At 38.4% G+C, this 22,357-nt stretch overlaps 1 protein-coding gene and 1 long non-coding RNA gene across 2 annotated transcripts in view; one reads left to right on the top strand and one right to left on the bottom strand.

Annotated features, from left to right (window-relative positions):
* LOC135791525 (uncharacterized) overlaps window positions 1–22,357 on the bottom strand; it is a 129,464-nt gene that overhangs the window by 2,307 nt on the left and 104,800 nt on the right. The gene's annotated exons all lie outside the window — the stretch shown is intronic.
* Window positions 1,928–22,216, top strand: LOC135792296 (potassium voltage-gated channel protein eag). The gene is given in 15 exon segments (XM_065302923.1): window positions 1,928–2,403; window positions 12,723–12,749; window positions 12,752–12,873; window positions 12,875–12,959; window positions 16,881–17,012; window positions 17,071–17,180; window positions 17,668–18,045; window positions 18,094–18,500; window positions 18,563–18,779; window positions 18,842–19,229; window positions 19,232–19,315; window positions 19,318–19,395; window positions 19,398–19,598; window positions 19,601–19,909; window positions 19,912–22,216. Coding segments are annotated over 15 exon segments (3,162 nt in total). The 5' UTR covers window positions 1,928–2,324; the 3' UTR covers window positions 20,457–22,216.

Below are 22,357 nucleotides of genomic sequence, written 5' to 3'. Positions count from 1 at the left end.
AATGTACTAAAGATGTAATTATATTTATAAACTTACCATTGTATCGGAAAATCAAAGAAAGTACTGAAACAGAAAAAACACGAGTGTTAGAACTCGCACTATGTACCTACATACACTTAAGTCCGTTCCGTCGGATAATGGACTTGTACTGCAAAAGGTATTTTTCGCGACAATATTCCCGTGAAATACTGCCGAGGACAGATGTGAATTACACTTATTCAAGCTTATCAATAGGATACATATCCCTAATTCCAATTCTAAGCATCGGAATATTTTAATAACCGACGGATCACTGACGCACAGATAAAGACACGAGTTTTGTAAATATTTCCGCACTTTCGTCATCATCAGGAAAACACTAAACACGTCTATTGTCATTAAGTGCCAATATTTATACTGATTTTTACTGATAAGCTGCAGTGCAATTAATTTACCTAACTGAAGCCGGAATGAAACAGCAGTATTTACCGCGTGCAGATAAAAGAACAGACTGAAATGTTCAGCATTTTGTAGCGCGAGCGAGAGCATTGCAACGCAGTTTGCTGTTAAAAAGATGTTTACGTTCAAATCCCTATAACTAGCTAGGTAGAGTTGAAATCGAAACACTTCTAATATGCATATAAATAAAATGTAATATTCACATCAAATGCAGATATTAAAGGAACTACAAGTTAAAATTGACTTCATAACACTTAGTATTTTTTATTCTAATGGACAATATTTTACTTGGTGTAATCATTAATTGCAAGACGATGCAACACGCGAGGAACACGTACCAACCGCCGACACAGAACTGACGGCACACTGCTGTGAGTGCTGCGTGCAAGTAGGAAACTTATAAACAAACACTAATAAACATGCTTCATAGAATAAGTAAACAATTTACTTAGGTGTAAATATAGGATGCTTACTAATCGTGGAAATTTCGATGTTGCTGGCGCCACCCCATCGACTAAATACCAACTTAAAATTCCGCATTTTCTCCGCTTTTCACGTACAATCTGAAAAAACAAATATTTTATTAGATATATTGCATAAAACATTATATAGTATTGTATATATAGTTGAGAAACCACAAGTATATAAAATCAAAATAGAAAAATCAATATCTTAGGAAATAAAACTGTAATCCAAAACAGAATTTTCCACAAAAGTTTCCCTACCATGCCGAGAGCGGCGGCAGCAAGTGCACGACCGCCTCGTTCGCGTTCGTGCATTTACGCGGATACAAACGAACGAGGGTCGTCGACAACGACCGCCGCCGCTTGCTCTGGTTACGAGGGCACGAGGGTAGTCGGAAAAGCCAGACCGTTGGGGCGCACCGCGGGCTCGCCGGCATCCTAACAAATAATTCCGTGCATGTCGGCACGGTAAAATTCACCGACGGCGGCCCCGAGGGCTGCACAGTGTTTGCAAACAATCGTGTATGTTCAGAAAATTCGTACGCAAAGGTCGAAGGGAAAACAGTGAAATAAAGTGCACACAGTGTACAAAGTGTTTCGTGAAACAAAACGTGATGTAAAGTGACTCGTGCATAATTATTATTTAATTTCACATTCAAATTCAAACGCGCTTTGTGTTAAATTAAAGAAATACAAGAAGAAAACAAACTACAAGAAAACAAAATCAACGCACCAAACAAACAATTGATTCAAACACAGCACTAGCAGAATGAAAACTGTATTGTACTCGAAATTATCGATATTGTTGCCATTGCCGTGCGAGTTCTTCGAAGTAGAGATCAGGTGTGGTTAATGTTATTTATATTATGTATCACGCTGGGGAGTAACACACGTCATAATGCGCCATCAAACAAAGCCATCGCCGCTGAAGCATGAAGCCACATTCTAAACGCGCCGGAAATAAAAATTCACACCTCAAACTACATGGACGTTATTGGTGACGCGTTCGAAACATCATGCGCTGAGTGCATCCGAGCGAACGTAAACAAACGCCAGCGCGATTACATAAGCTAGGAATCAAGTCGGGGTGCAAAAATGTGGTCGTCATGACGACGCCGAAAACCTCCTTCGCGCTGGGCAGAAATTACCGCAAAATGATCAAAGAACGAAAGAAATGTGCGAGTAACACGTTGTTCACAACACGCCAAGTGCTACAGCTACGTGCGGCCTGTTAGAGAGCAGAGAAAAAAATTCAAATGCGCGATGGTGCAGATATGTTGAGCCTGCGAGCGAAAAAGAGGCCGCGGAAGACTTTCGGTGCGTGCACGTGGTGCTCCCTTGTACATATTCGTGCAGGCGTACTTCCTGTGGGTGCTGTTTTAACATTCGGGGCAACACGGGAAGAAGCGCAAAGGCACCACGATGCCGGGTGGACGCAGGGGGTTGGTCGCCCCGCAGAACACATTCCTGGAGAATATCATTAGAAGATCCAATTCACAGCGTAAGTATTACCCGAGTTAATCTCGACGAAAACTACGAGTAACTAAAAATACATTCTGTTTTCGTAAATATTGAATATTAGGTTAAAACAACGCACAATGATTTAGATTGATAATATTTACGCGCTGAGCTTCGAAACAACACAAAACTAATTTTAACACGTTGAAATTTTAAATCTTCGCGGATGAAAAGAGTTGAAAAGCTTAGGTGGTATCAATTTTGCATTAATTTCTCTCTTTCACGCTGGGATTCGACGCATCAAGAACTCAGCTTTACGCAGGATTCATTAAATTACCATTAATCGCATCCAAGCATATTTAATTTCACGTTTGTTTATACAAGCATTCATTAATTTTCATTTTGTGCGTTTTGGACCACAATTCCACTGGAATAGAGTTTCACTGTGTATCTTGGTGAAACGCAAATTGTTTTGCGATACGTTTGTGAATTAATCATAAATTGAGGAAAAATAATAATAAATTGTTTAATTAAGAGCCAGCCGATTAATTTGTATGTTTGACTTATTTATTTATTGCATGATTTCTATAAAGAAAAAAAAAAATGGGCTAGACTCGAGGAGTGAAGATTATAAACTATAAGACAAAGGATAATGGGAAGCCTTGCAAATCGAGAAAATCGTTTTGGAGCGTTCTACAAACATCGAGGTTTCCTTTTCACTTTTCCATCAAAAGCACTCGGTCATGATAAATACAACGTCTCCACTGGGTATTATACAACAAAAATGAATAAAATCGATGGCAATATGTTTTTTAAGTGTATTTTCAACATGTTTTTATTAGTATTCTGTTATTGAGAATAAAAAAAACACCACAACAATAAAAAAAGCTACAGAATAGTCGACACGATCACAGTCCACTTTGAGCGGGTAGGAAAAGGGTTCACTTGCGTGGTTAGACTCGCGTATGAGGTTTTGAAGGAAACTTCCGCTCCTTCAGTCAGTTATGCAAATCACTTGAGGGTTGCCGCTGGCTTTTAGTGCCTTCTGTCTTTGTACTATAACCTTCGACCACTCTTTTTGTTTAGGTGCCTTTTTTGTGGTCATCCACTCGTCGATCAATAGATTTTATTCTCTAGGTTAATTAAAGTTCAATTTAAACGATATGATAAACATGATTAGTCGATCGTGTTGGCTGGCGGCTGGTTATCATCGTGTTCCAGCATTGTGCGAAGCGTGTCGGAATCCAGCTTTTATCGCGTTCGCCGAGTTGAATTTATGGCGGCGTTCATTTCGCGCATTCCATTGTTGGAAGCATCGGAACCTTGTGCAAGTTATCGAGTTATCGTCTGCTCGAACATTACGGTTATAAAACTGTAAGTTGCCAAGATGAGATATGTTTTAGAATCCAGCAATAATCCAAAAAAAAAAAACGCAGATTTTTCCATATTTTACGTTGTAACACCCTACTTTCGGGTGGGTTTTCATTATGCTGTGTCAGTTTTGCTACACGGAGAGCCAGAAATTATCTCATTAGACATTTAAGTACATTCACATTCATGCGATACGAGGGCCGAGCTGAGCGGAATAAAAACGAGCTAAAAATACACCCGACTTTCATCTCCGCAATGCGCGCGAGCTCCAGGAGCACAATTTAAAATATGCAATTCCACGCTGAAAACGCTCAAGTTTGTAGTCTAAATTCCGAGGGCATTTTACAGTGCACCTACGAGTGACTATCACCACATCCGCAAACACGTTTCCATCACAAACAGATCAGATGTGTAGCTACGAGACGGCGAAAATGAAATTTTGCATTTTAAATCACCAAAAACATACTTTACTACCCTATTTAGTTAATATACTGAATAATAATCAAGTCACTGATACTTAAGCAGGTTAAGTGAGTGCCGTTAAGTGCTCGGCAGTTTCCGCTCTGCTGGTTTGATGATGGAATTTACTTGAGTTAGGCCATATGGCCTTACGGCGAACTAATACCTAACCAACGTGCCAGCGATGGTGTTAAAAACAAGCCCCAAAATTACACGTCCCCGCAGCGTAGTGATGTGTGCGGCGTGAAAAATCGTCGCCGTTATGAATTAAAACGCAAAAACAGGAAAAAATAATCGCCCCGTGCGGCGACACATATAGTGGTCAAACTGAAACTAATAAAGTCTGGAAGCGCGTTCTTTTGATTGCTCGCACATACGAGTCCATTCCAACTTTTCTATATGTTCGTATATAGAGTTTTGGGGTCACTTTGCGTTTTTTCCTCTTTGGCACTCCGGGGACATTCAGCGTGTTCTATTTTTATCCCAATCGAAGGTGCGCGGCACGTTCCTATTTGCTTATTCACAGTTATGCTCTCCACGTACGCGGCGTTAAAAAGCCTTCTTTTATTACATCCTTCATCACTTAACTCAACTATTATATTTTCCATCAATGGTTAGAAATGCGCGCGTTCTTTGATGCCGTGTTGCCATGTCGACTACATAGCCTTTTGGAATTATTTAAACATCAGCCAGATTACACGCTTTGGTGGTTGCGAACGTTTGAGAGGAGCAAGAGGCGCGCTCAAACAAGAATGCACTCCGAAAGCGTGCATCCTTCGCGCTCCCAGCGGGAAAGTGAGTAAAAGGAGCAAAGAGAGCAATCCCTTTGATATCTCGTCGCGATGCGGGCGTCGTGGAGTAGTTAAGCGGACGTCATGCCAGGCGCAACCGCCCTCCAACTACTAGACTCCCCAGGAGCAGAGGTCCTGAAGTAGTATTCCAAGGCAATAATGAATTTAAGCTGCCAGACATATCAAACAGGTTGCAGAAATTTATGCGACAGTTATGCATTTCGTAAATTATTATTTCTCGTACCGGAATCGATTTTAATTTTAATTTTTGAATTCATGAATAAATAAAGAGAATATGAATTCACGATTTGTGTTTGGATGCAACAATTTGTCGATATTCCAGTAATGATGCCGCTGGATGTTACCTCGTAACCTCATGACCCTTTTACCTTCTACAGGGTGGTAAATATAATAAACACATCATACATCGCATCATCAACTTTGTATTATTTAATAGTTGCGCTTGGAAAAACAAGGATTTTTATTGATTTTCGCAGTGGTTTCAGCTAGTTTTATTGGCCATCATCCGATCTAAGCACTTTTTTGTTCCTGCGCGTCCATAAAAGCATAATATGAAGTTATTGCGCCCCGAGTAAAGTTTGAGGTGGTGCAAACCGGTGACTGAGGGTGGAGGGTTTAGCTCCCGGGCGCTGGAAAGGTCGTCGTCGTCGTTTCGGTTCGGCGCCCCGGCGCCTCCACCCGACACACGCGCGGGAAGATACGCCAAAGACGCGCACGAGGTTGTTCACACCGAAATCGCAAATTCTGATCTTGTGCTCGATTTCAGAATTTCCGACGGAGATAATCCATACGCTACGATAACAAATAAACTACCTTCGCGTTATATTAGGAAATTACAAAAATAGTAATAATATTAATTACAGTTCAAGTTTTTTTTCTGTTTGTTTTTTTTTTGTTGATGAAAATTAAGTAGATGACTTTATTCTATGCCTGCAAAGGTTACGTTATCGGAAAACGATTGTTATCCCGCCACAAACGCGACAATGGCGTGCCTGAAATAATACAAAACAACACGTTATCAATACGTGCCGAAGGACACAACCTAATCGAAATGAATAGTCAATTATATTTATTAGGAATAAAATATCACACTTGGATGCGAACCAGAAAACGGATCAGCGAATTCGCCAAATCGCCGGATTTTATTTTACTCTCACTTTACAGGAATCGCTGATGTCTTTTGATATCGATAGCGGCCAAAAACTCGAATCCTTGAAAGCTCGAGGTAATTTCCCATCGTAAACCGAAACCATTCACAGAGTCTATCTTACATTTCGATCGAAATCCGTCTTTAAATAAATTCATATTAAATTTTTTTTGTAGAAAACTATCACGTCTGTTGATTTTATTTCGTATTCAATGACGTATGCAGATGAAAAAAATGCCAAGAATGCTAAAAATACGAAAATGTCGAGGATATGTGAACACAAAAAAAACGGAAAGAGAATATTTATTGTGGGAGACACTTTGAACAAAGCATGATATCGACCAGACGCAAGACACAATTCAGTTATATTCCTCAAGTCAAGGACTTGAAGGGAAACCACTTGAATAAATACACAAAAGAGTGGGGGTATAAAAATGGCATATAAAGTATCAAGTGGGTAAACGAGAGCTTTAGTCACAAGTGTTTAATCAATCGAGTGTTTAACAACTTTTAGTCACGTGATGCTTACGCTTTTTTTCTACTTCCACTTTATTTTCAAATACACCCCGTGACTAAAACCCATGACTAAAGTACTTTAGTCACGGCCATGGTCGTCCGTGTTTAAATATCACTTTTCACATAACAAAATCGTGAAAAGCTGCCGCTTTAAAGGTGAAAGTTGAAAAAAAAAATTAATTAATTACTCAAGAATTCATTCCACAATCGGGACCTGAATTTTATTCACTTCAATTCATGCTGAATTCTTATTATTTTTAGATAATTTCATAATGACTTTTCTTTCACTGGATATAAATTACACCCGAGCGATAAAACTATAATGAAGCAAATAAAGTGTTAAAGTGCCGACTCGATTTTACCCTCGGGTAATAAAAACCACTAAATCAACGTATCCACGCTCACACCGCTCGGACGTTTTAATTTCCTAATTGATATCTATCTAAAGTTCAAAAGTCTATGATGGAAATATATCGGCGAAATTAATTAATTTTTCATCCCGCCACAACAGAAAATTAATCATTGTCAATCAATAGAATCAAAACAAATTTCATTTCATTCTTTTAACCGTAAATGTCATAAAATTTAGATTTATTGTAAACAAGTCGGGTTTATAGTTTTGATTTTAATTGCTTTCGCGTGGTTTTAGTGAGTTAAAGAGTAGAATGAGAACGAAAATTATACGCCATTGTTTCAGGCTGCAACGACGGCGTGGAAAATGTGGAAAACTTGAGCGCGAGCGCGCACGAATCACTGTCGAGTATTTATACCTGTCGAGCAATAAAAAATAGCACAGAACAATTGATAAACTACCCTTAAACACAGCCATGGAACAGATACGCTATAGAAATGCATCATCTAGTTTAAATGTAGACACAAAAATCATTTCCGGTTGTTTTCAGCCATTGTCTGCACTTATTCGACGCGTTTGGATATTTATACGACAGAGATACTGATGCTGCATGCCGAATGCATCAATTTTACGATGTCGTGTTGCCATTTTACAGTTTCAGTTGTGTTCCATTTTGTGGTTTGTCGCTTTGTGTGCTCTGCGCGTTTTGGGTTGCCGAGTTCCGCACTTCGCACGTTTTGAGTTTTGCCGCATTTCACGTTCCGTGGCCAGTCGGCGACATTTTGTCATTGTCGTTTGAAACGCAAAGGGAAACACGCTGAGAAACAATTCAATTCCATGCAGACAAAGCTACAAATTCACGTATTTTACTTGTTGTTATCCCATTTGCACGCAGCCATCTTGCACGACGCCATCTTTGGCTTTTTTTGCGCGTGAAATAAAAGCACAATGAATGCAATCCAGTTGAAAAATGACTGCGGAGCGAAACAAACAGGTTTAAAACCACAAATAAATGGACGCCAAGTTGGAATTAACTGGAGCAAACTAACACGTGGAATAACAACAAAAAATAACATGAAAAAGCATTCATCAAATACAAAACTACAGCAAAATACCAAAAAATCTCGATAATACTCGTATATTAATTCACCTGGCGAAGCATTTACTCACTTTTTTCCATTCCATCATACGAACACGTTTATTACTGCATATTTAATGCAGGTATCAACAACAATCGTAGGCACATTTTGTACGTACACCCACTGTGGATAATACATGATGGATTGTATCGATTTATCGATTTCGTATTAAGGAACGCAAGTTGTCATTCATACGACGCTTCCTTGAAGTGGAACACACGGCGCAACGAAACAATCATTAGGTCACCCTCAAGGACCACCCGGGGGTGAAAAAACGATAATGGTAGACAAGTGCACAAATAGCAACACACTTTTCCAGCGATAATCATAAATTACGCAACAGAAGAACCAAGTATTAAATCAAATGTTGCCTAATTAAAAAAGTTGCCGTCTAAAACAATAAAAACGTTTATTAAGCTCTAGGAAAAACTACAAAAATTTGCTGGTTATGGTCGCGCGCGAGGTTAAAAGCGAATTAAAGTCGAAAGTTCAGCGGCGTAAAAAACAAATTTACACGAAAGTTGTAAACGGCAGAAAAATTCCAAGTGTAAACATGTTCGTTATGAGCACAGCGATAACACTTTGCGAAGAATAAGCGGAATGAAAAGCCAAACAACACTCAACAAGCAAGTGTTTGAAGAGCAAACAGAAGCAAGACATAAAGCGTACCTTGCCGAAAATGTGGAGCCTAAATGAAAACGTGAATAAATTATGACACCGTGATTGATTTACTACTTGAGATAAAAATAATTTTTGTTTGGTAAATATCGAAATGATTGGAAATTGAAAAAATCGGGAAAAAAAAACAGGGAAAAAATCAATGCAGGTGTGAAATACCGGTATTTTTAATTATTTTGTATAATTTTAATAATTATAACAATTTTTAAATATTTAAAAAACTAAAAATTGAAAAAAAAAACTGAAAAAATTTAATGCGAAGTGAAAAATACCGGTATTAATACCGGTATTTCACACCGGTATACCGGTATTTTCATTTCCAAATACCGATATTTTTATACTCTTTCAATACTTGATGTATTAAATACTAAAAACAAAAAATACCGGTATTAAAACCGGTATACCGGTATTTTTATTTCCAAAACTTAACATTTTTCACAAAAAATTCTCTAAAAAATTAATTTTTATAAATAACTGGATACCGATATTTTTATTAAAAAAATATCCCAACGATGCAATACCACCCTTAAAACCCCAAAATAAAAAAATACCGGTATTGAACAAAAATTACAAATTCCAACTGCTCACTCAATACCCAAAGGATTGATGCGATGTCAAAGAATAAAACAACAAGCAAACACACTGTTAAAACCAACAACAAAACTAATAAAAAACTGCCCCGGATGGTGTAAAAAGGTCTGAAAGGCTGTCGATACAATCCCCAAGTCGACTCACCGCTGACAAAGGTCGAAAGTTACTTGTTAACTAATAAAACCTACCAAATGCCTCGCAAAAAACAAGTAATATTCTGCGTAATACAATTTGAAATTGAATGCAAATTAAATGCGGATGTTGTAATGTCGCATTTCGGATGCTCTCATGACATGCCTGTCCGTGCGTGACATTTGTTGCTAGTTGGTCGTGACCCGTGCAAGTTACAACGCGGAACTCGGCTACAACTTGTTCTCCCCTTTCTTGCTGAAAGCCTGAAAGTAAAACGCAACACACGAACCCGCGGCGCGCGTACACTTTTCCACTTCTTCCTCACGTTTTCCGTGCGTCTTTCATGCTCCACCCGGGCGAGTCACGTAATTTTACCATTATAATAAAGAATATCTAACTTCTACGTTGCGTTTTTTGTCATTTTCCTCAGCGCTGTATTTTCTTATTCTGCCCAGTCATTACATCTACGTTGGTTTTCCATATTCCTTGAACATATTCGTATTTTTTCCCGTGTGCTATGTAACTACCTAGTTACGCACCTATTCTGCAATTTATTATGCCACATGCGTGTTTCTAACTTTTTTCTTTTTATTTTTTTTGTTCATTAAATCTTACATTATCACCTGTCGATTTATTCGCGTTATTTCCGCTTGGAACGCAAGTTTTCGTGCGTTTATTTTGAACTAGCTTTAACCCATTGAATCCATCAAATAATGGAATGCTAGATGGAGTTGAAGTAGTCAAATAGCCAGATGCAGAGGTATTATTGGCTAAACATTTTCTTTATTTTATTTAAAAAATAATTTTTTATTAAGTAAAAGCCTATAACCATTCAGGGACCACTAAGAATATATTGCAAATTTTTCATGATGATCAGTTAAGTAGTTTTGCGTGAAAGTGTAACAAACATCAGGACTTTCGCATTTATAATATTTGTAGGGATAATAAGTTGTGCTTTGGTGTTTTGAGTTTCCACGCGTCGGGAAAATCAATATCCAAACAAAAACTCATTAATATCGCATCTCGTAGTCGCATCGTCGCCTCATCGTATCTCGGCGAGTAATTATTATTTACAACGGCGTCGCACCCGCTCATTATTAACGCACATTCATCGACTAAAGTGTGAATTTGTTACGTCGGTAATTTACTCGTACACCCCCGACGCAGTCCATAAAAACGATGATTGTTGTTATTTCCAAAGTACAAACACATATGTTTTCATCGTGTGTCCTTGAAAATTTCAATTACACTTAAACTTCGCTACAGTTTGCAGTTAAACTCTATCAGCGCCATTAAATTTGCTCGTCTGTAGGCGTAGATGTCACGTGTTTGTGTCTCGGGGGCGGTTGAGCGTGGCATTTCAAGGAATCAGCAAATTGCTATTTGCATCGCTCGCGACTGTAATTTATCCCTTTATCGCCCGACGCGCTGAAAATCATTGTTTACCAGTAGCGGGAGCAGTTACAGCGTAATCGTAAAATCAACCGCCACTCATTAGGAATTTATACAAAGTGTTGCAAAATTTCCGCTCCGCGTAAAAGAGAATTAAATATTTAAAAGTACACTGTGAGTGGATAGTCGGTAGTCAGCAGTTAGTCGTGGAATCAAGTTAAACGTACGAAGCGAATGTTTGCCTGTGAGCCCGGGCTGCCGCCACTAATGGTGCTCGTCGGCCGTCGGCGGCGGCGATCGGCAGCGAGACTGTATTACCAAGACTGCCGACACACGCCTCCCCGCCCACACCACCACTCGCATGCATATATATCTATAGTAACTATCGATTCGCTTTTCTAGGTCACAAATTAGATGCGGAAAACTTTATACTCTTTTCTTACAATCGCGTATGTGTGGTGTGAATCCGGCAAACACGCGAAAATTTTTTGAATTCGTGGAAACAACGGAAGCAACTTTATTTCGCTTGTCAAGTATCCGTCGGCGTTTTATTTACATTTTTTATCGTCGCAAAAACAAACAAAAAGCGGAAAATGTATATTTTTATCTCTTCCGGATCATCTTACAAAGGTCAACGTCTCAGAAATCAATTAGACGCATATTTGTCTAATTTTTCAAATGTGATGAAAATTTGTTTGTGAAATTCTAATTGGCATCGCAATAAATAAGCAGCAATCTGCGGAGCAGACATCGACACTTGGCAGCGTGACAACTCAGCTCACTTTCTTCGTCGTCTTCGAAACCCTTCTGCGTTCTTCATTCGCCAGAAGGAAAAAAATGACATAAATCTAATTTAGCACTCGATATAAAATACCCGCGTACTTGGCAAATTTGTTTTCAATTTCTTTAAAACAATTTTTTCCTTCAACCTGATAAATTATCCTTAGACAGGTTAAAAAATAAAAAAAAAGGTTTAAACGTAAATGAAAAGCAAACAACGAGATCTCTTGAAGGAAGATTCTTGACAGAAAGGGGTTTATGATGAAACTATGTAAACAGTGCGTCGAGAACCGAAGAGGAAGCAAATGGAACAAAACAAGTTCAATGCAAACATTCAACCGAAACCGAAAAAGCAACTTTTATTGATTTACTCACAGCAAAAAAAAACCCTTCGGTTTATTCAGTTAATACGTGTGTGAATTATAACACACCCTTCTGTGTAAAGTATAAATCAAAGAGGTGCGTTCCTAATGAAAATGTAACACATTCCGACATTCCGCACGCGCGGCGCTCCACCATTTTTTTTCGCCTGCGTTTTTTGTCTTGTGTTTTGTGTTGTTATTGTTGGCGCGCGGTTATTTCTGATACTTTGTACTTGTTCGCGTCTTGCCATTTGTGCGGATTTGCTCATCGGGCTGTAACTGCGCGTGGTTTATGCATGCGTTGCGCTCGCTACCGCTCTGCTCTCCCAGCGGAAGGATAATTTATTTAGGCTTTGGTTACCGACGCTGCGAGTTCCACCCCCGCGCAATAAAAATACTGACATACATTCGACAATATTCAACAATAAAATTCTTTGAAATGCTTTAATTTTTTGTGTTACCTGTAACCTAATAAATAACGCTTTGTTATTTTAGGCTTGTGTGTTGTGTGTAAACCCTAATTTGAAACCCAAATCTGAATAAATAAGGGCCGAGATTTGGAGATGTCTCCCGCTGGGTGTTATTGTATTAGCATGTAAATTTACACACTGTTTTAAATGGTTGGTTTTAGCGGATAGCAGTTTCCTGCTGGCGAACGCGCGATCGCCGAATTTCCGATCGTGCACGTAAACAGGCGTCTGGCAAGCATCTCCGGCTGCCAACCGCGCCGGAGGTGATGCAGAAGTCCCGTTGCTGCAGCGTTCATGTCTGGCGAGTCAAATTGACAAGGAGACGATCAATCGCGTCGATCACGTGCTCGAGCATCAGCTGCACGACCAGTTCGAGATACTGCTCTACAAGAAAAACAGTGAGTATTTTTCTTTCATTACGCACGATGCGGAAAAAATCGCCGCGCGCAACGAGAAGTTTTTCAAAATTGCATTTTCTAAATATCCACAGTCACGTTTTTGACTTTCTACATGTGTGTGTGGGTGTTTTTTTATTGTCATCTCTACCACGCCGAAGAAATTTAAGTTCGAGGCGCCTCCACCACCACACTTTGTTTGTTTGTTTTCGTCTTTGGAGTTTATACGAAAAAATAACAAAAGTTGTTTTCGTTCAGTCCATATTGGATTTTTTACGTACAACATAAAATAGAATCAAGTAAAATTTGATTTTTTTCAATTTTCAATATGAATATTTTATTTTTGAGATTTCCACATTTTGTTCTCAATTTTACTCTTCTCACTATCACTCAACGTTTATACCTACATGTTAAATTTGATGCCGTACACAAAATCAAAATTAACACTCCTTCGTAGGTACTTAATTACTCAGTCGCAAAACGCAATGAATTATTCATGCATTATGCAAATGCGGACCGTGCATGTTATTCGATAATAATCATTTGAGTTAGACATTTAATTTGGACGTCTCGACACTCGCGTTGCATAATTGAATGTTTGCGGACACATCGACAACCGAATCCGGCTAATTAACCGTTGATTAAACGCACAAAACCAAACAGCATCAATTATGCAACATTCGAATGTTTAATAAAAGCGCGGGATGAATCAACACGGACATCATTCAAAAATTATTAATTTTGGTTTTAAAATTTGTAAAATTTTAATAATTAAAGATAATTAATCTTTTTTGGGTTAAAAATGAAGAAAATAAAAATATTTAACTTGCAAAACATAAAAAAAATAACGAAATTCAACAGTCTTTCAAAAGAAAAACTTAAATATTTATGAAACTTGTTGACTAAAATCTGTGACTAAAGTGCTTTAGTCACGGTCTTGACCGGCCGTGTTTAAAATACCAATTTTTGAGTTCAAAACCGTAAAAAATAAAATTATTGAACTAAAAACATCAAAATTAGCACCATTAGCTTTTCCATAGAAAAACCTAAATATCTTAGAAACTAGTGGAGTAAAACCGGTGGCAACAATACTTTAGTCACGGTCTTGGTCGTCCGTGTTTAAAATACCCCTTTTTGTGTTCCAAAACAGCGAAAAGTAAATTACTGATCTGAAAACATCGAAAATCTAAAATTTATTATTTTTCCATAGAAAAAGTAATGGCCTTCGAAACTTGTTGACTAAAAACTCCGTAAATAAAGTATTTTTAGCTCATCCCCCAACCACTTAATAGTTTTCCACACAAAAACATAAATATCTTCAAAACTATAAAACGCACAGTATCGAAAAATATATTATATTCTTAAGAATATATTTCCCTATCTTTCGACTAAAAATATCTTAAATATCTTAAAACCCAAAGCCAAAATTTCCAATTTTTGAGTGTTGTTTGTGTCTAAATAAAAACAAAAACCTGACTAATCTTAAGATACTATAATGTGATTTTATCTAAATGTGTATTACTATGATGTGTGTTGTACTTTTGTGCATTGCAACCACTTCTCCAAAAACCAACCAACCAACAAACACAAAATGCCAACTGCGTGTGTGCCAACCCCCTGATCTGACTCTCCGTGTGCGTGTGTGGCTCTCGCTTGTCGTAACGTCGCCAAACACACACTCAAAACACACACACACACAAATAAACAAAAAATAAACGCAAATCACAAAACACAAACAAATAAATCGCATGATGATGACATAAAAATGACCAAATCAAATATACAAACAAACCAATTCAATATATACAGAAAACAAAGGTACGTAGCTTGCACCCCGTCTACACGAATAATACTTCAAATTCCTAGCTAGTCTGGTCATCATTTAGCGAACGTTCTCTTAGAGAAACATAGGCCTTAGATTAGATGTTGATGAATTTAACCAACGCAGTTAAAATAAACTAAAAAATAAAAAAATAAAAAATTGCGTTTGTTAAATTGAAAAACTCTTCAAAAAATGTGCCAATATTATAGCAATGATCTTGAGAGATGGTTAAATGTTAGTGGTGCTGTTTCGATTAGCGATTAACTGCGCAACACACGAAATAAAACAAAAATCCGAAGAAAATTTGTGTGCAATGTGTGCATGCATCGCCGTCTTCGAAATGCGATATGTGTGTGACCGTTTGGTGTCCTGCTACTTTTTATGTGTGTTAGAATGCGTGTTTTGATATGACACACACCCACACAGCTATAAAACTAACAATATACCATGTGCATGTATGTGACAAATACATGCATTGGTAAGGTGTATGTGTGGTAAGCTAATTATTCACAACAAAAAATCACCAAGAAAAGAAAAAGTCGCCGATTTACTACTGACCCACACAATACACGACATCGACAATCTTCGATGTTGCTATTTGTTATGTAGGTTGATGATGGTATTTTATTTTGACCTGTTGTTCTTTCTTACAGTTGTTGACAATCAACAAAAATCACAATAATTACTTATTGTATTTTTTGCGATACCGATCGATGTTTGAATGCGCACTTCTAAAAACTACAACAATTCGTTTGTACATGTTTGTTTCTTTTTGTTTTGAAAGAGAAAGAAAAATAAGCGCTGATTATTTTGGAAAAAAAAACTCCGAAAGTGAAATGAAAACTGAAATTCGCTTTCTTTTTGTTTGTTCAAACAGGCACACCCGAAGGTATGTAGTGGTTTTTTCGTCTTAACTTTCCTATTAAACTTAAATTCCAAAAAATAAAAAAAAATAAAAACTCAGACAACAGTAATCAGTATTTAAACGCTGAAAATAATGCCCGACTTTTCTCTCACAGTTTTCAATTTTCAAACAAAACCACCCTCCGTCTTTCTCTGCTTCTTACCTTCTTGTAAATTCTATGAATATACTTCTCTTGTTACCTTCTGAATTTGATGATTTTCTTGCCAATCTATCCTCTGTAAATCTCTGTATTCTCTATGTATGTACAAACTATGCTAATCTGAACGAGTATATTAATTTGTTCTTTTGGTTTGTTTCCATCTTTTGAATTTGAAAGCAAGTAAACGCAACGAAAGCGACAAACTGTTCAAATTGTTGATTGGTCAGTTGAACATTCTTCCAACTCTCTATTTTCTTCTATTTTTCTTTACCCGCTCTGTTTACGGACTGAATATTGAACATTTGAGCGCATTGGATCGCTTCTCCGGAGCTTTCGTGGTACAAAAAAATGAAAAATCGCTTTTGGTATCTAGTTGTAGAATTTTTGGTAGAATTTGTGCACAAGTTTATCGTTATTCTGTAATCAACGAGTATTTAACATCAAAAGATAAAAAAAGGTAAAAAACGAAAAATTTGATTTTTTTTCGTAAAAATTTCACCGAAAAAACTCGTTTTTTGCAACAAAAAATCATAGTAAAGTGTCAGAATTTAATATAAAATGTACCTAGTTGTAAATACGTTAAATTTGAATCGCATGTCAATGTTAATGCCCCCGTATGTATCATGTTCTAGATGTAGAACGTAGAAAGCTTTGCTTTTCCCCGCAAAAAATCGCAAAAAACCTTCGTTTTCGCGATAAAAAGCATGATAATTTAATACCATTAATATTTACCTTCATTTTTCTCGTTTATTTATTTACCTTTACGTTAGATTTGGTTCATAAATAAACAGTATATGCAGTAAAGTATCTGAGAACTATCGTAGACATGTTGATTTTGAATTTTTGAAATAGCTATTGACCTCTTTTTTATATCATGTATATCTTGGATGCGTTCTGAATATGAATATATTTATATATTTAATTCTAAGTCGCCCATCTTCATGCCCGTTGTATTTCTCCTCTCTCGCACACACTCATTACATTCGCGTGGTGCGCGCCGAGTGGTTTTGTTGCAATGCGTGCTTGTGACGATTCTAGAAACACCGCTATGGCTGCTGCTGCAAATTTCGCCGATCAAGAACGAGCGCGACCTGGTCGTCCTCTTCCTGCTCACATTTCGGGACATCACTGCGCTCAAGCAGCCCATCGAGACCGACGATACCAAAGGAGGTATTAAAATTTTCAAAAAATTTAAAAACAGAAAAAAATTTTTATGATTTTTTTCCAGGCCTTTCAAAATTTGCAAAACTGGCACGATCGGTGACGAGAAGTCGATCGGTGCTCGTCTCGCATCTGCCGAATTTGAAAGATACAACGAAACAATCTCATCTGGCGCAGGTAACCTAACCTAACCTCAAAAAGCGCACAGCTCCCTAGGTACTCAAGTCAATCAACATGATTAGTAACCGATCCAGGTCGTTGGTCTAGTCTGGTGTTTCACCGCATAATTAAATTTGCACTCGCGCATAAAAATCGCCCACCCCTGCTGGGTAAGACCCCGACCCTTAGCGAGCGGATGTGCGCACACAACGGACGCTTAATCTCCGACTCGTTTAAACTCGCTTCACTTAATGGGCTTCCTGGCTTCCGTTTTTTGCCCTGCTCCTCTGCCCGTCCCCCATCGCCACTCAAGGAGAAATCTTATCCTTCATCCTGCATTTCGTCATTTTCTTCCCGCCCAGCTTAAAAGCTTTAAAGGAATTTACAAAACCAAAAAAAAGTAATTTTTGTTTAAAATGACCTATAAATACAACCCCAACTACTTATCTTTGATCAATGACCAAGTATTCTCTTTAATTGATTAAATATGCAAATATGTTCGTAGATGATGAGTTTGAGCGCGGATATAATGCCTCAGTACAGACAGGAGGCGCCAAAGACACCGCCGCATATCCTGCTGCACTATTGCGCATTCAAAGCCATCTGGGACTGGATCATTCTATGTCTCACTTTCTACACCGCCATCATGGTGCCGTACAATGTCGCCTTCAAAAACAAGACCTCCGAGGACGTCTCCCTGCTCGTGGTCGACTCGATCGTCGACGTCATCTTCTTCATCGACATCGTGCTCAACTTTCACACGACCTTCGTGGGTCCCGGCGGCGAGGTGGTCTCCGACCCGAAAGTGATACGAATGAGTCCGAATCCTAGCTCCACCAACCAACCAACCCAACCCCAACCTTTTGATCACGATGAGGGACAAGTACCCCCACCCCTAATCACTTAAAATATTAAAATTTTAAATTTCAAGGGTATTGGAAGTCTCTTCAGTGCACTTAAAGTGGTCCGATTGTTACGACTAGGAAGAGTTGTCAGAAAACCGGACAGATATCTAGAATACGGAGCTGCTATGTTGATCCTCCTGCTATGTTTCTATATGCTTGTAGCGCATTGGTTGGCGTGTATCTGGTACTCCATCGGGAGATCAGACGCAGATAATGGGGTTCAATATAGTTGGTTATGGAAGTTGGCGAATATCACACAGAATCCATACTCGTACGTGTGGCCCAACGATTCGGGCACGCCGGAATTGATCAACGGCCCGTCCAGGAAGACCATGTACGTTACAGCGCTCTACTTTACCATGACGTGCATGACCAGTGTGGGTTTCGGTAATGTCGCTGCCGAAACAGACAACGAGAGGATCTTTACTATCGCTAAGAAGTATTTTACCTACGCAGGCAAAACCTCAATTGTATTCCATAATAAGTGGTTTTGATTGTAATTTTCATTCCAGCCTTACTCTACGCTACGATTTTTGGTCACGTGACAACGATAATCCAACAAATGACCAGCGCGACAGCGAAATATCACGACATGCTGAACAATGTGCGGGAATTTATGAAACTGCACGAGGTGCCCAAGGCCCTCTCGGAACGTGTCATGGATTACGTCGTCTCGACGTGGGCGATGACAAAAGGTCTCGACCAAGATAAGGCACGTCATTTTAAACCCTCCCCTAGGAATAATTTAAATAATCCTAAACTTTCACTTTCCAGGTGCTTAATTTCTGCCCCAAGGACATGAAAGCTGACATCTGCGTGCATTTGAATCGCAAAGTCTTCAATGAACATCCCGCTTTTCGGTTAGCCCCGGATGGTTGTCTGCGGGCGCTTGCCATGCACTTTACAATGTCACATTCAGCACCTGGTGATTTGCTCTACCATACAGGGGAATCTATAGACTCCTTGTGTTTCATAGTAACAGGGTCACTAGAGGTGATTCAGGATGATGAGGTGGTAGCTATTTTAGGTAAGGGTGATGTTTTCGGTGATTCCTTCTGGAAGGATAACGCTGTGGGACAATCGGCGGCGAATGTTCGTGCGTTGACCTACTGTGACCTGCACACGATCAAACGAGATAAACTCCTCGAGGTGTTGACTCTTTACTTCCCAATAGTTTCGTACGGAACCCCAGAACCAACCTATAACCACGCCATAGACCTATATTCAGAAAGTTGCGGGATGTAAGTGAGGAAAGGAACTCGCAGAACGAAGGAAAAAATCAGAACCACAATTGGATCAGAACCAAGATCACTTAGTGTGAGGAATTTACACACCCACCCCAGCAACGTCAAGTTGGATGTTGAGAAGGGTGACCAGAATGATGAGACCAAAGCATTGGTCAGGGTAGTATCCACGACCAAGTTGTCTTCGGTGGCTGAGAAGGATGATAACAATGCTGTTACTACCAAAGTCACAAGACCAGCTGCAGGACCTCCGAGAGCTAGTAAATGGGGAAGGTTATTAGGGTCATCCAGACCTCCAGTGAAGCACAACAACCACAAACAGCGTTTCAACGTAGTCTCAGCGCAAAGGAGACTGCAAAGGAACGTCCAAGTTCATCAAGCTCGTCATCATCAGGACTTCAAGGTGGGAGCGGGAATAAAATATTCCCTAAACTACAAAAGGTGTCCGCTCAGGGTTCCCCAACAACCGTAACCAGGCAGGATACAATTGAGGAAATCGTCGAATTTGAAACCCCAAAGAAATCATTACAATTGAGAAAAATGCAAAGTTACGATTGCGGGTTACGGGACCCAAGTTCAATCCAACTCTATCAACAAGCAGACTCTCATCACCCGCGGAGTACAAAGAACTCCTGACCAACCTCATGGACTTCAAAGTGGACGTAAAACTGGAAATCCAAGGCTTGAAACAGAAGATGTCACGCATGGAAGAACTGCTAACGGATCTGGTTGCAAAGTTAGACAACCAACAGAACCAGAATACAACGCATCAACAACAACAACTCCAGCAACAGCAACAAATGGATCAATCATCGTCTTCCAAGGAATCACCACCTGGTCAAAGCTCCCAACCACAATCAAGTCCACCGGAAAGACCCACAGATCTCATAGCAACCATCAAATCCGACGGCAATGGTCTGGGATCCATGATTTTAAAGAAGCGCAAGTCCAAGATGCGAACGAAAGGAGCCGCCCCGCAAATACCCGGAAAAGTTCAGAGTCCCGACAGTTCATCAGCGACATCATCTCCAGTGGAGAAGGATGACACTGTCCATCAAGCAACCACGAGCAGTGGCAGTCCCACGCAAGCGCAGACACCGTCCTCATCGATTAGGCCTAACACGAGCAGCAGCGAGTTTCTTTAGTATTAGCTTTCGCTTCGACATTAACATTCAACATAACCTAAAATAATTAGCGAAACATATTTCTAATGCCTGCCAATGTGTGAATATAAGTTTTTTTCTGTTTTTCGCAAAACACTCTGTACAAAAACGGCCACCACGGAACAGCGATTTGAATTTGTAGTCGTATCACTCTAGGGCCTCTAGTAGTCAAACTACGAATAATCAATTATTAATTAATAACTAAGTAAGGAACTACAATGAGACTAGAGAATTTTTAACTATAAACCCAACGCAACTAATCGCTAAGAAAATTGTATATATTACAAGTAATAAACTCAAAAGCATCGTAGAATTTAAATCACTTGAGGTGTGACCGATGAGAGAAGCGGTTTGTAAACACTAGTTTTGTATATCATGTACGAGCTTTATTGAGCTTGAATGTGCTTCAAACCAAAAGACGAACAAAAATTCTACAGCGCGGCCATTAAATTAATGGCCAACTTATGAACAGCCGCTTCCTAAGAATAAGAACAAAACAACTCAACTCAACACTTGACGGATAAAGAAAAATGAGAAATAAAAGTGATTGCAGCGCGAAAACAATTAAGAACAATTAAAATGCCTTGAAATCTGTGCTATACTCGTATTATTACATACATATTACATATGCAACACACAATACACACGACATGACATAACCTAACATAACTACTACTATACTTATGATTGAATTGCTTGCAATGCAATAAAGAATTGTAGACTGTGTGTTGCACTGTCTAAGTTCCTCACTCATTCATTTTAACGACCAAAACGAATCAAAAAAAGAAGCTTTCAATATTTCAATATTCGCGATTGATTTTCAACTTTGAAATAAAAGCATATAAGCAAACACGAAAGCAATAAATAACTACTTAGCATGAATTTGCGTTCTTTTGATAATAATCTCATCTTTTATGATATTATGATAAAAATAGCTCTTAACTAATGTACATAAATAGAATATTTATAACTAATTATATTAATTAAGTGCGCGCCGGTAAAATAATTGCCTTAAAAACGAATCTTTCAATTCTGTCACCACAATATCTCGCCTTCGAACTTTTCACCACCTCACATCATGATTATTATAACGCTTTTAACTCTAATATCTCAGTTTGTAGAAAAACACAACGAAAATCAAAAAAACTCACAAAACACTTTTAGAAAGGTGAAACGCGATGATTTATTACGAGATATTTACATGACGTGTCGCGAACATGAAAATTATATATATATACATATACATACAATAGCAACTATGAAGTAAATATGTATTATATAAAGATAAATTGCACATACTTATTATATTGAATATGAGATATATATGAGAAGATAAAATTTGAAAGTGCAAGAATTTCACGATGACGATGACGATGATAAAACGCCTAATTAGAAACGAACATTGATTTGTATTTGAATTTTACGTCATTTGCGACTATGTACTTTGAATTTTTAATCTTTACTCCCTTACTTTACGCTCTAGCTTTCGAATATCCAGAGGATAAAACATAATTATTGATATGAATATATTTAAACTTGTTAACCGGTTATCAGGGAATGTGCGAGCGTGTGTGCGATCAACCAAAGTGAGAGATTCAGTTGTTTACCTTGTTATTTCGATTGTTACACTTGTAAATCGTCCTACGAAATGTTATTATTTCTATAAGTTGAAATTAAACTACGTTATTATACATAGAAAAATGAACAAATATATAAAAATACAAAAAATACATGACTTGAAACTATTTTAATATTTATTTATATTTTTTTAGTGTTTTTAGGCTTAAAATAAACAATTTTTGTAAATTTTTCAGGGTTTAGTCCTCGTGCTGCCATCTGGTGGTTATAACTTGAACTATGACTACAGGCGAGTCCTATGCAAC

The sequence above is a fragment of the Atheta coriaria genome, unplaced genomic scaffold, assembly GCF_025399875.1.
Source record: "Atheta coriaria isolate IRGN ID8LTWV9N9 unplaced genomic scaffold, Caltech_Dcor_3.1 hic_scaffold_5_pilon, whole genome shotgun sequence".
Classification (NCBI taxonomy): domain Eukaryota; kingdom Metazoa; phylum Arthropoda; class Insecta; order Coleoptera; family Staphylinidae; genus Dalotia; species Dalotia coriaria.
This window is presented reverse-complemented; position numbering and strand designations above follow the sequence as displayed.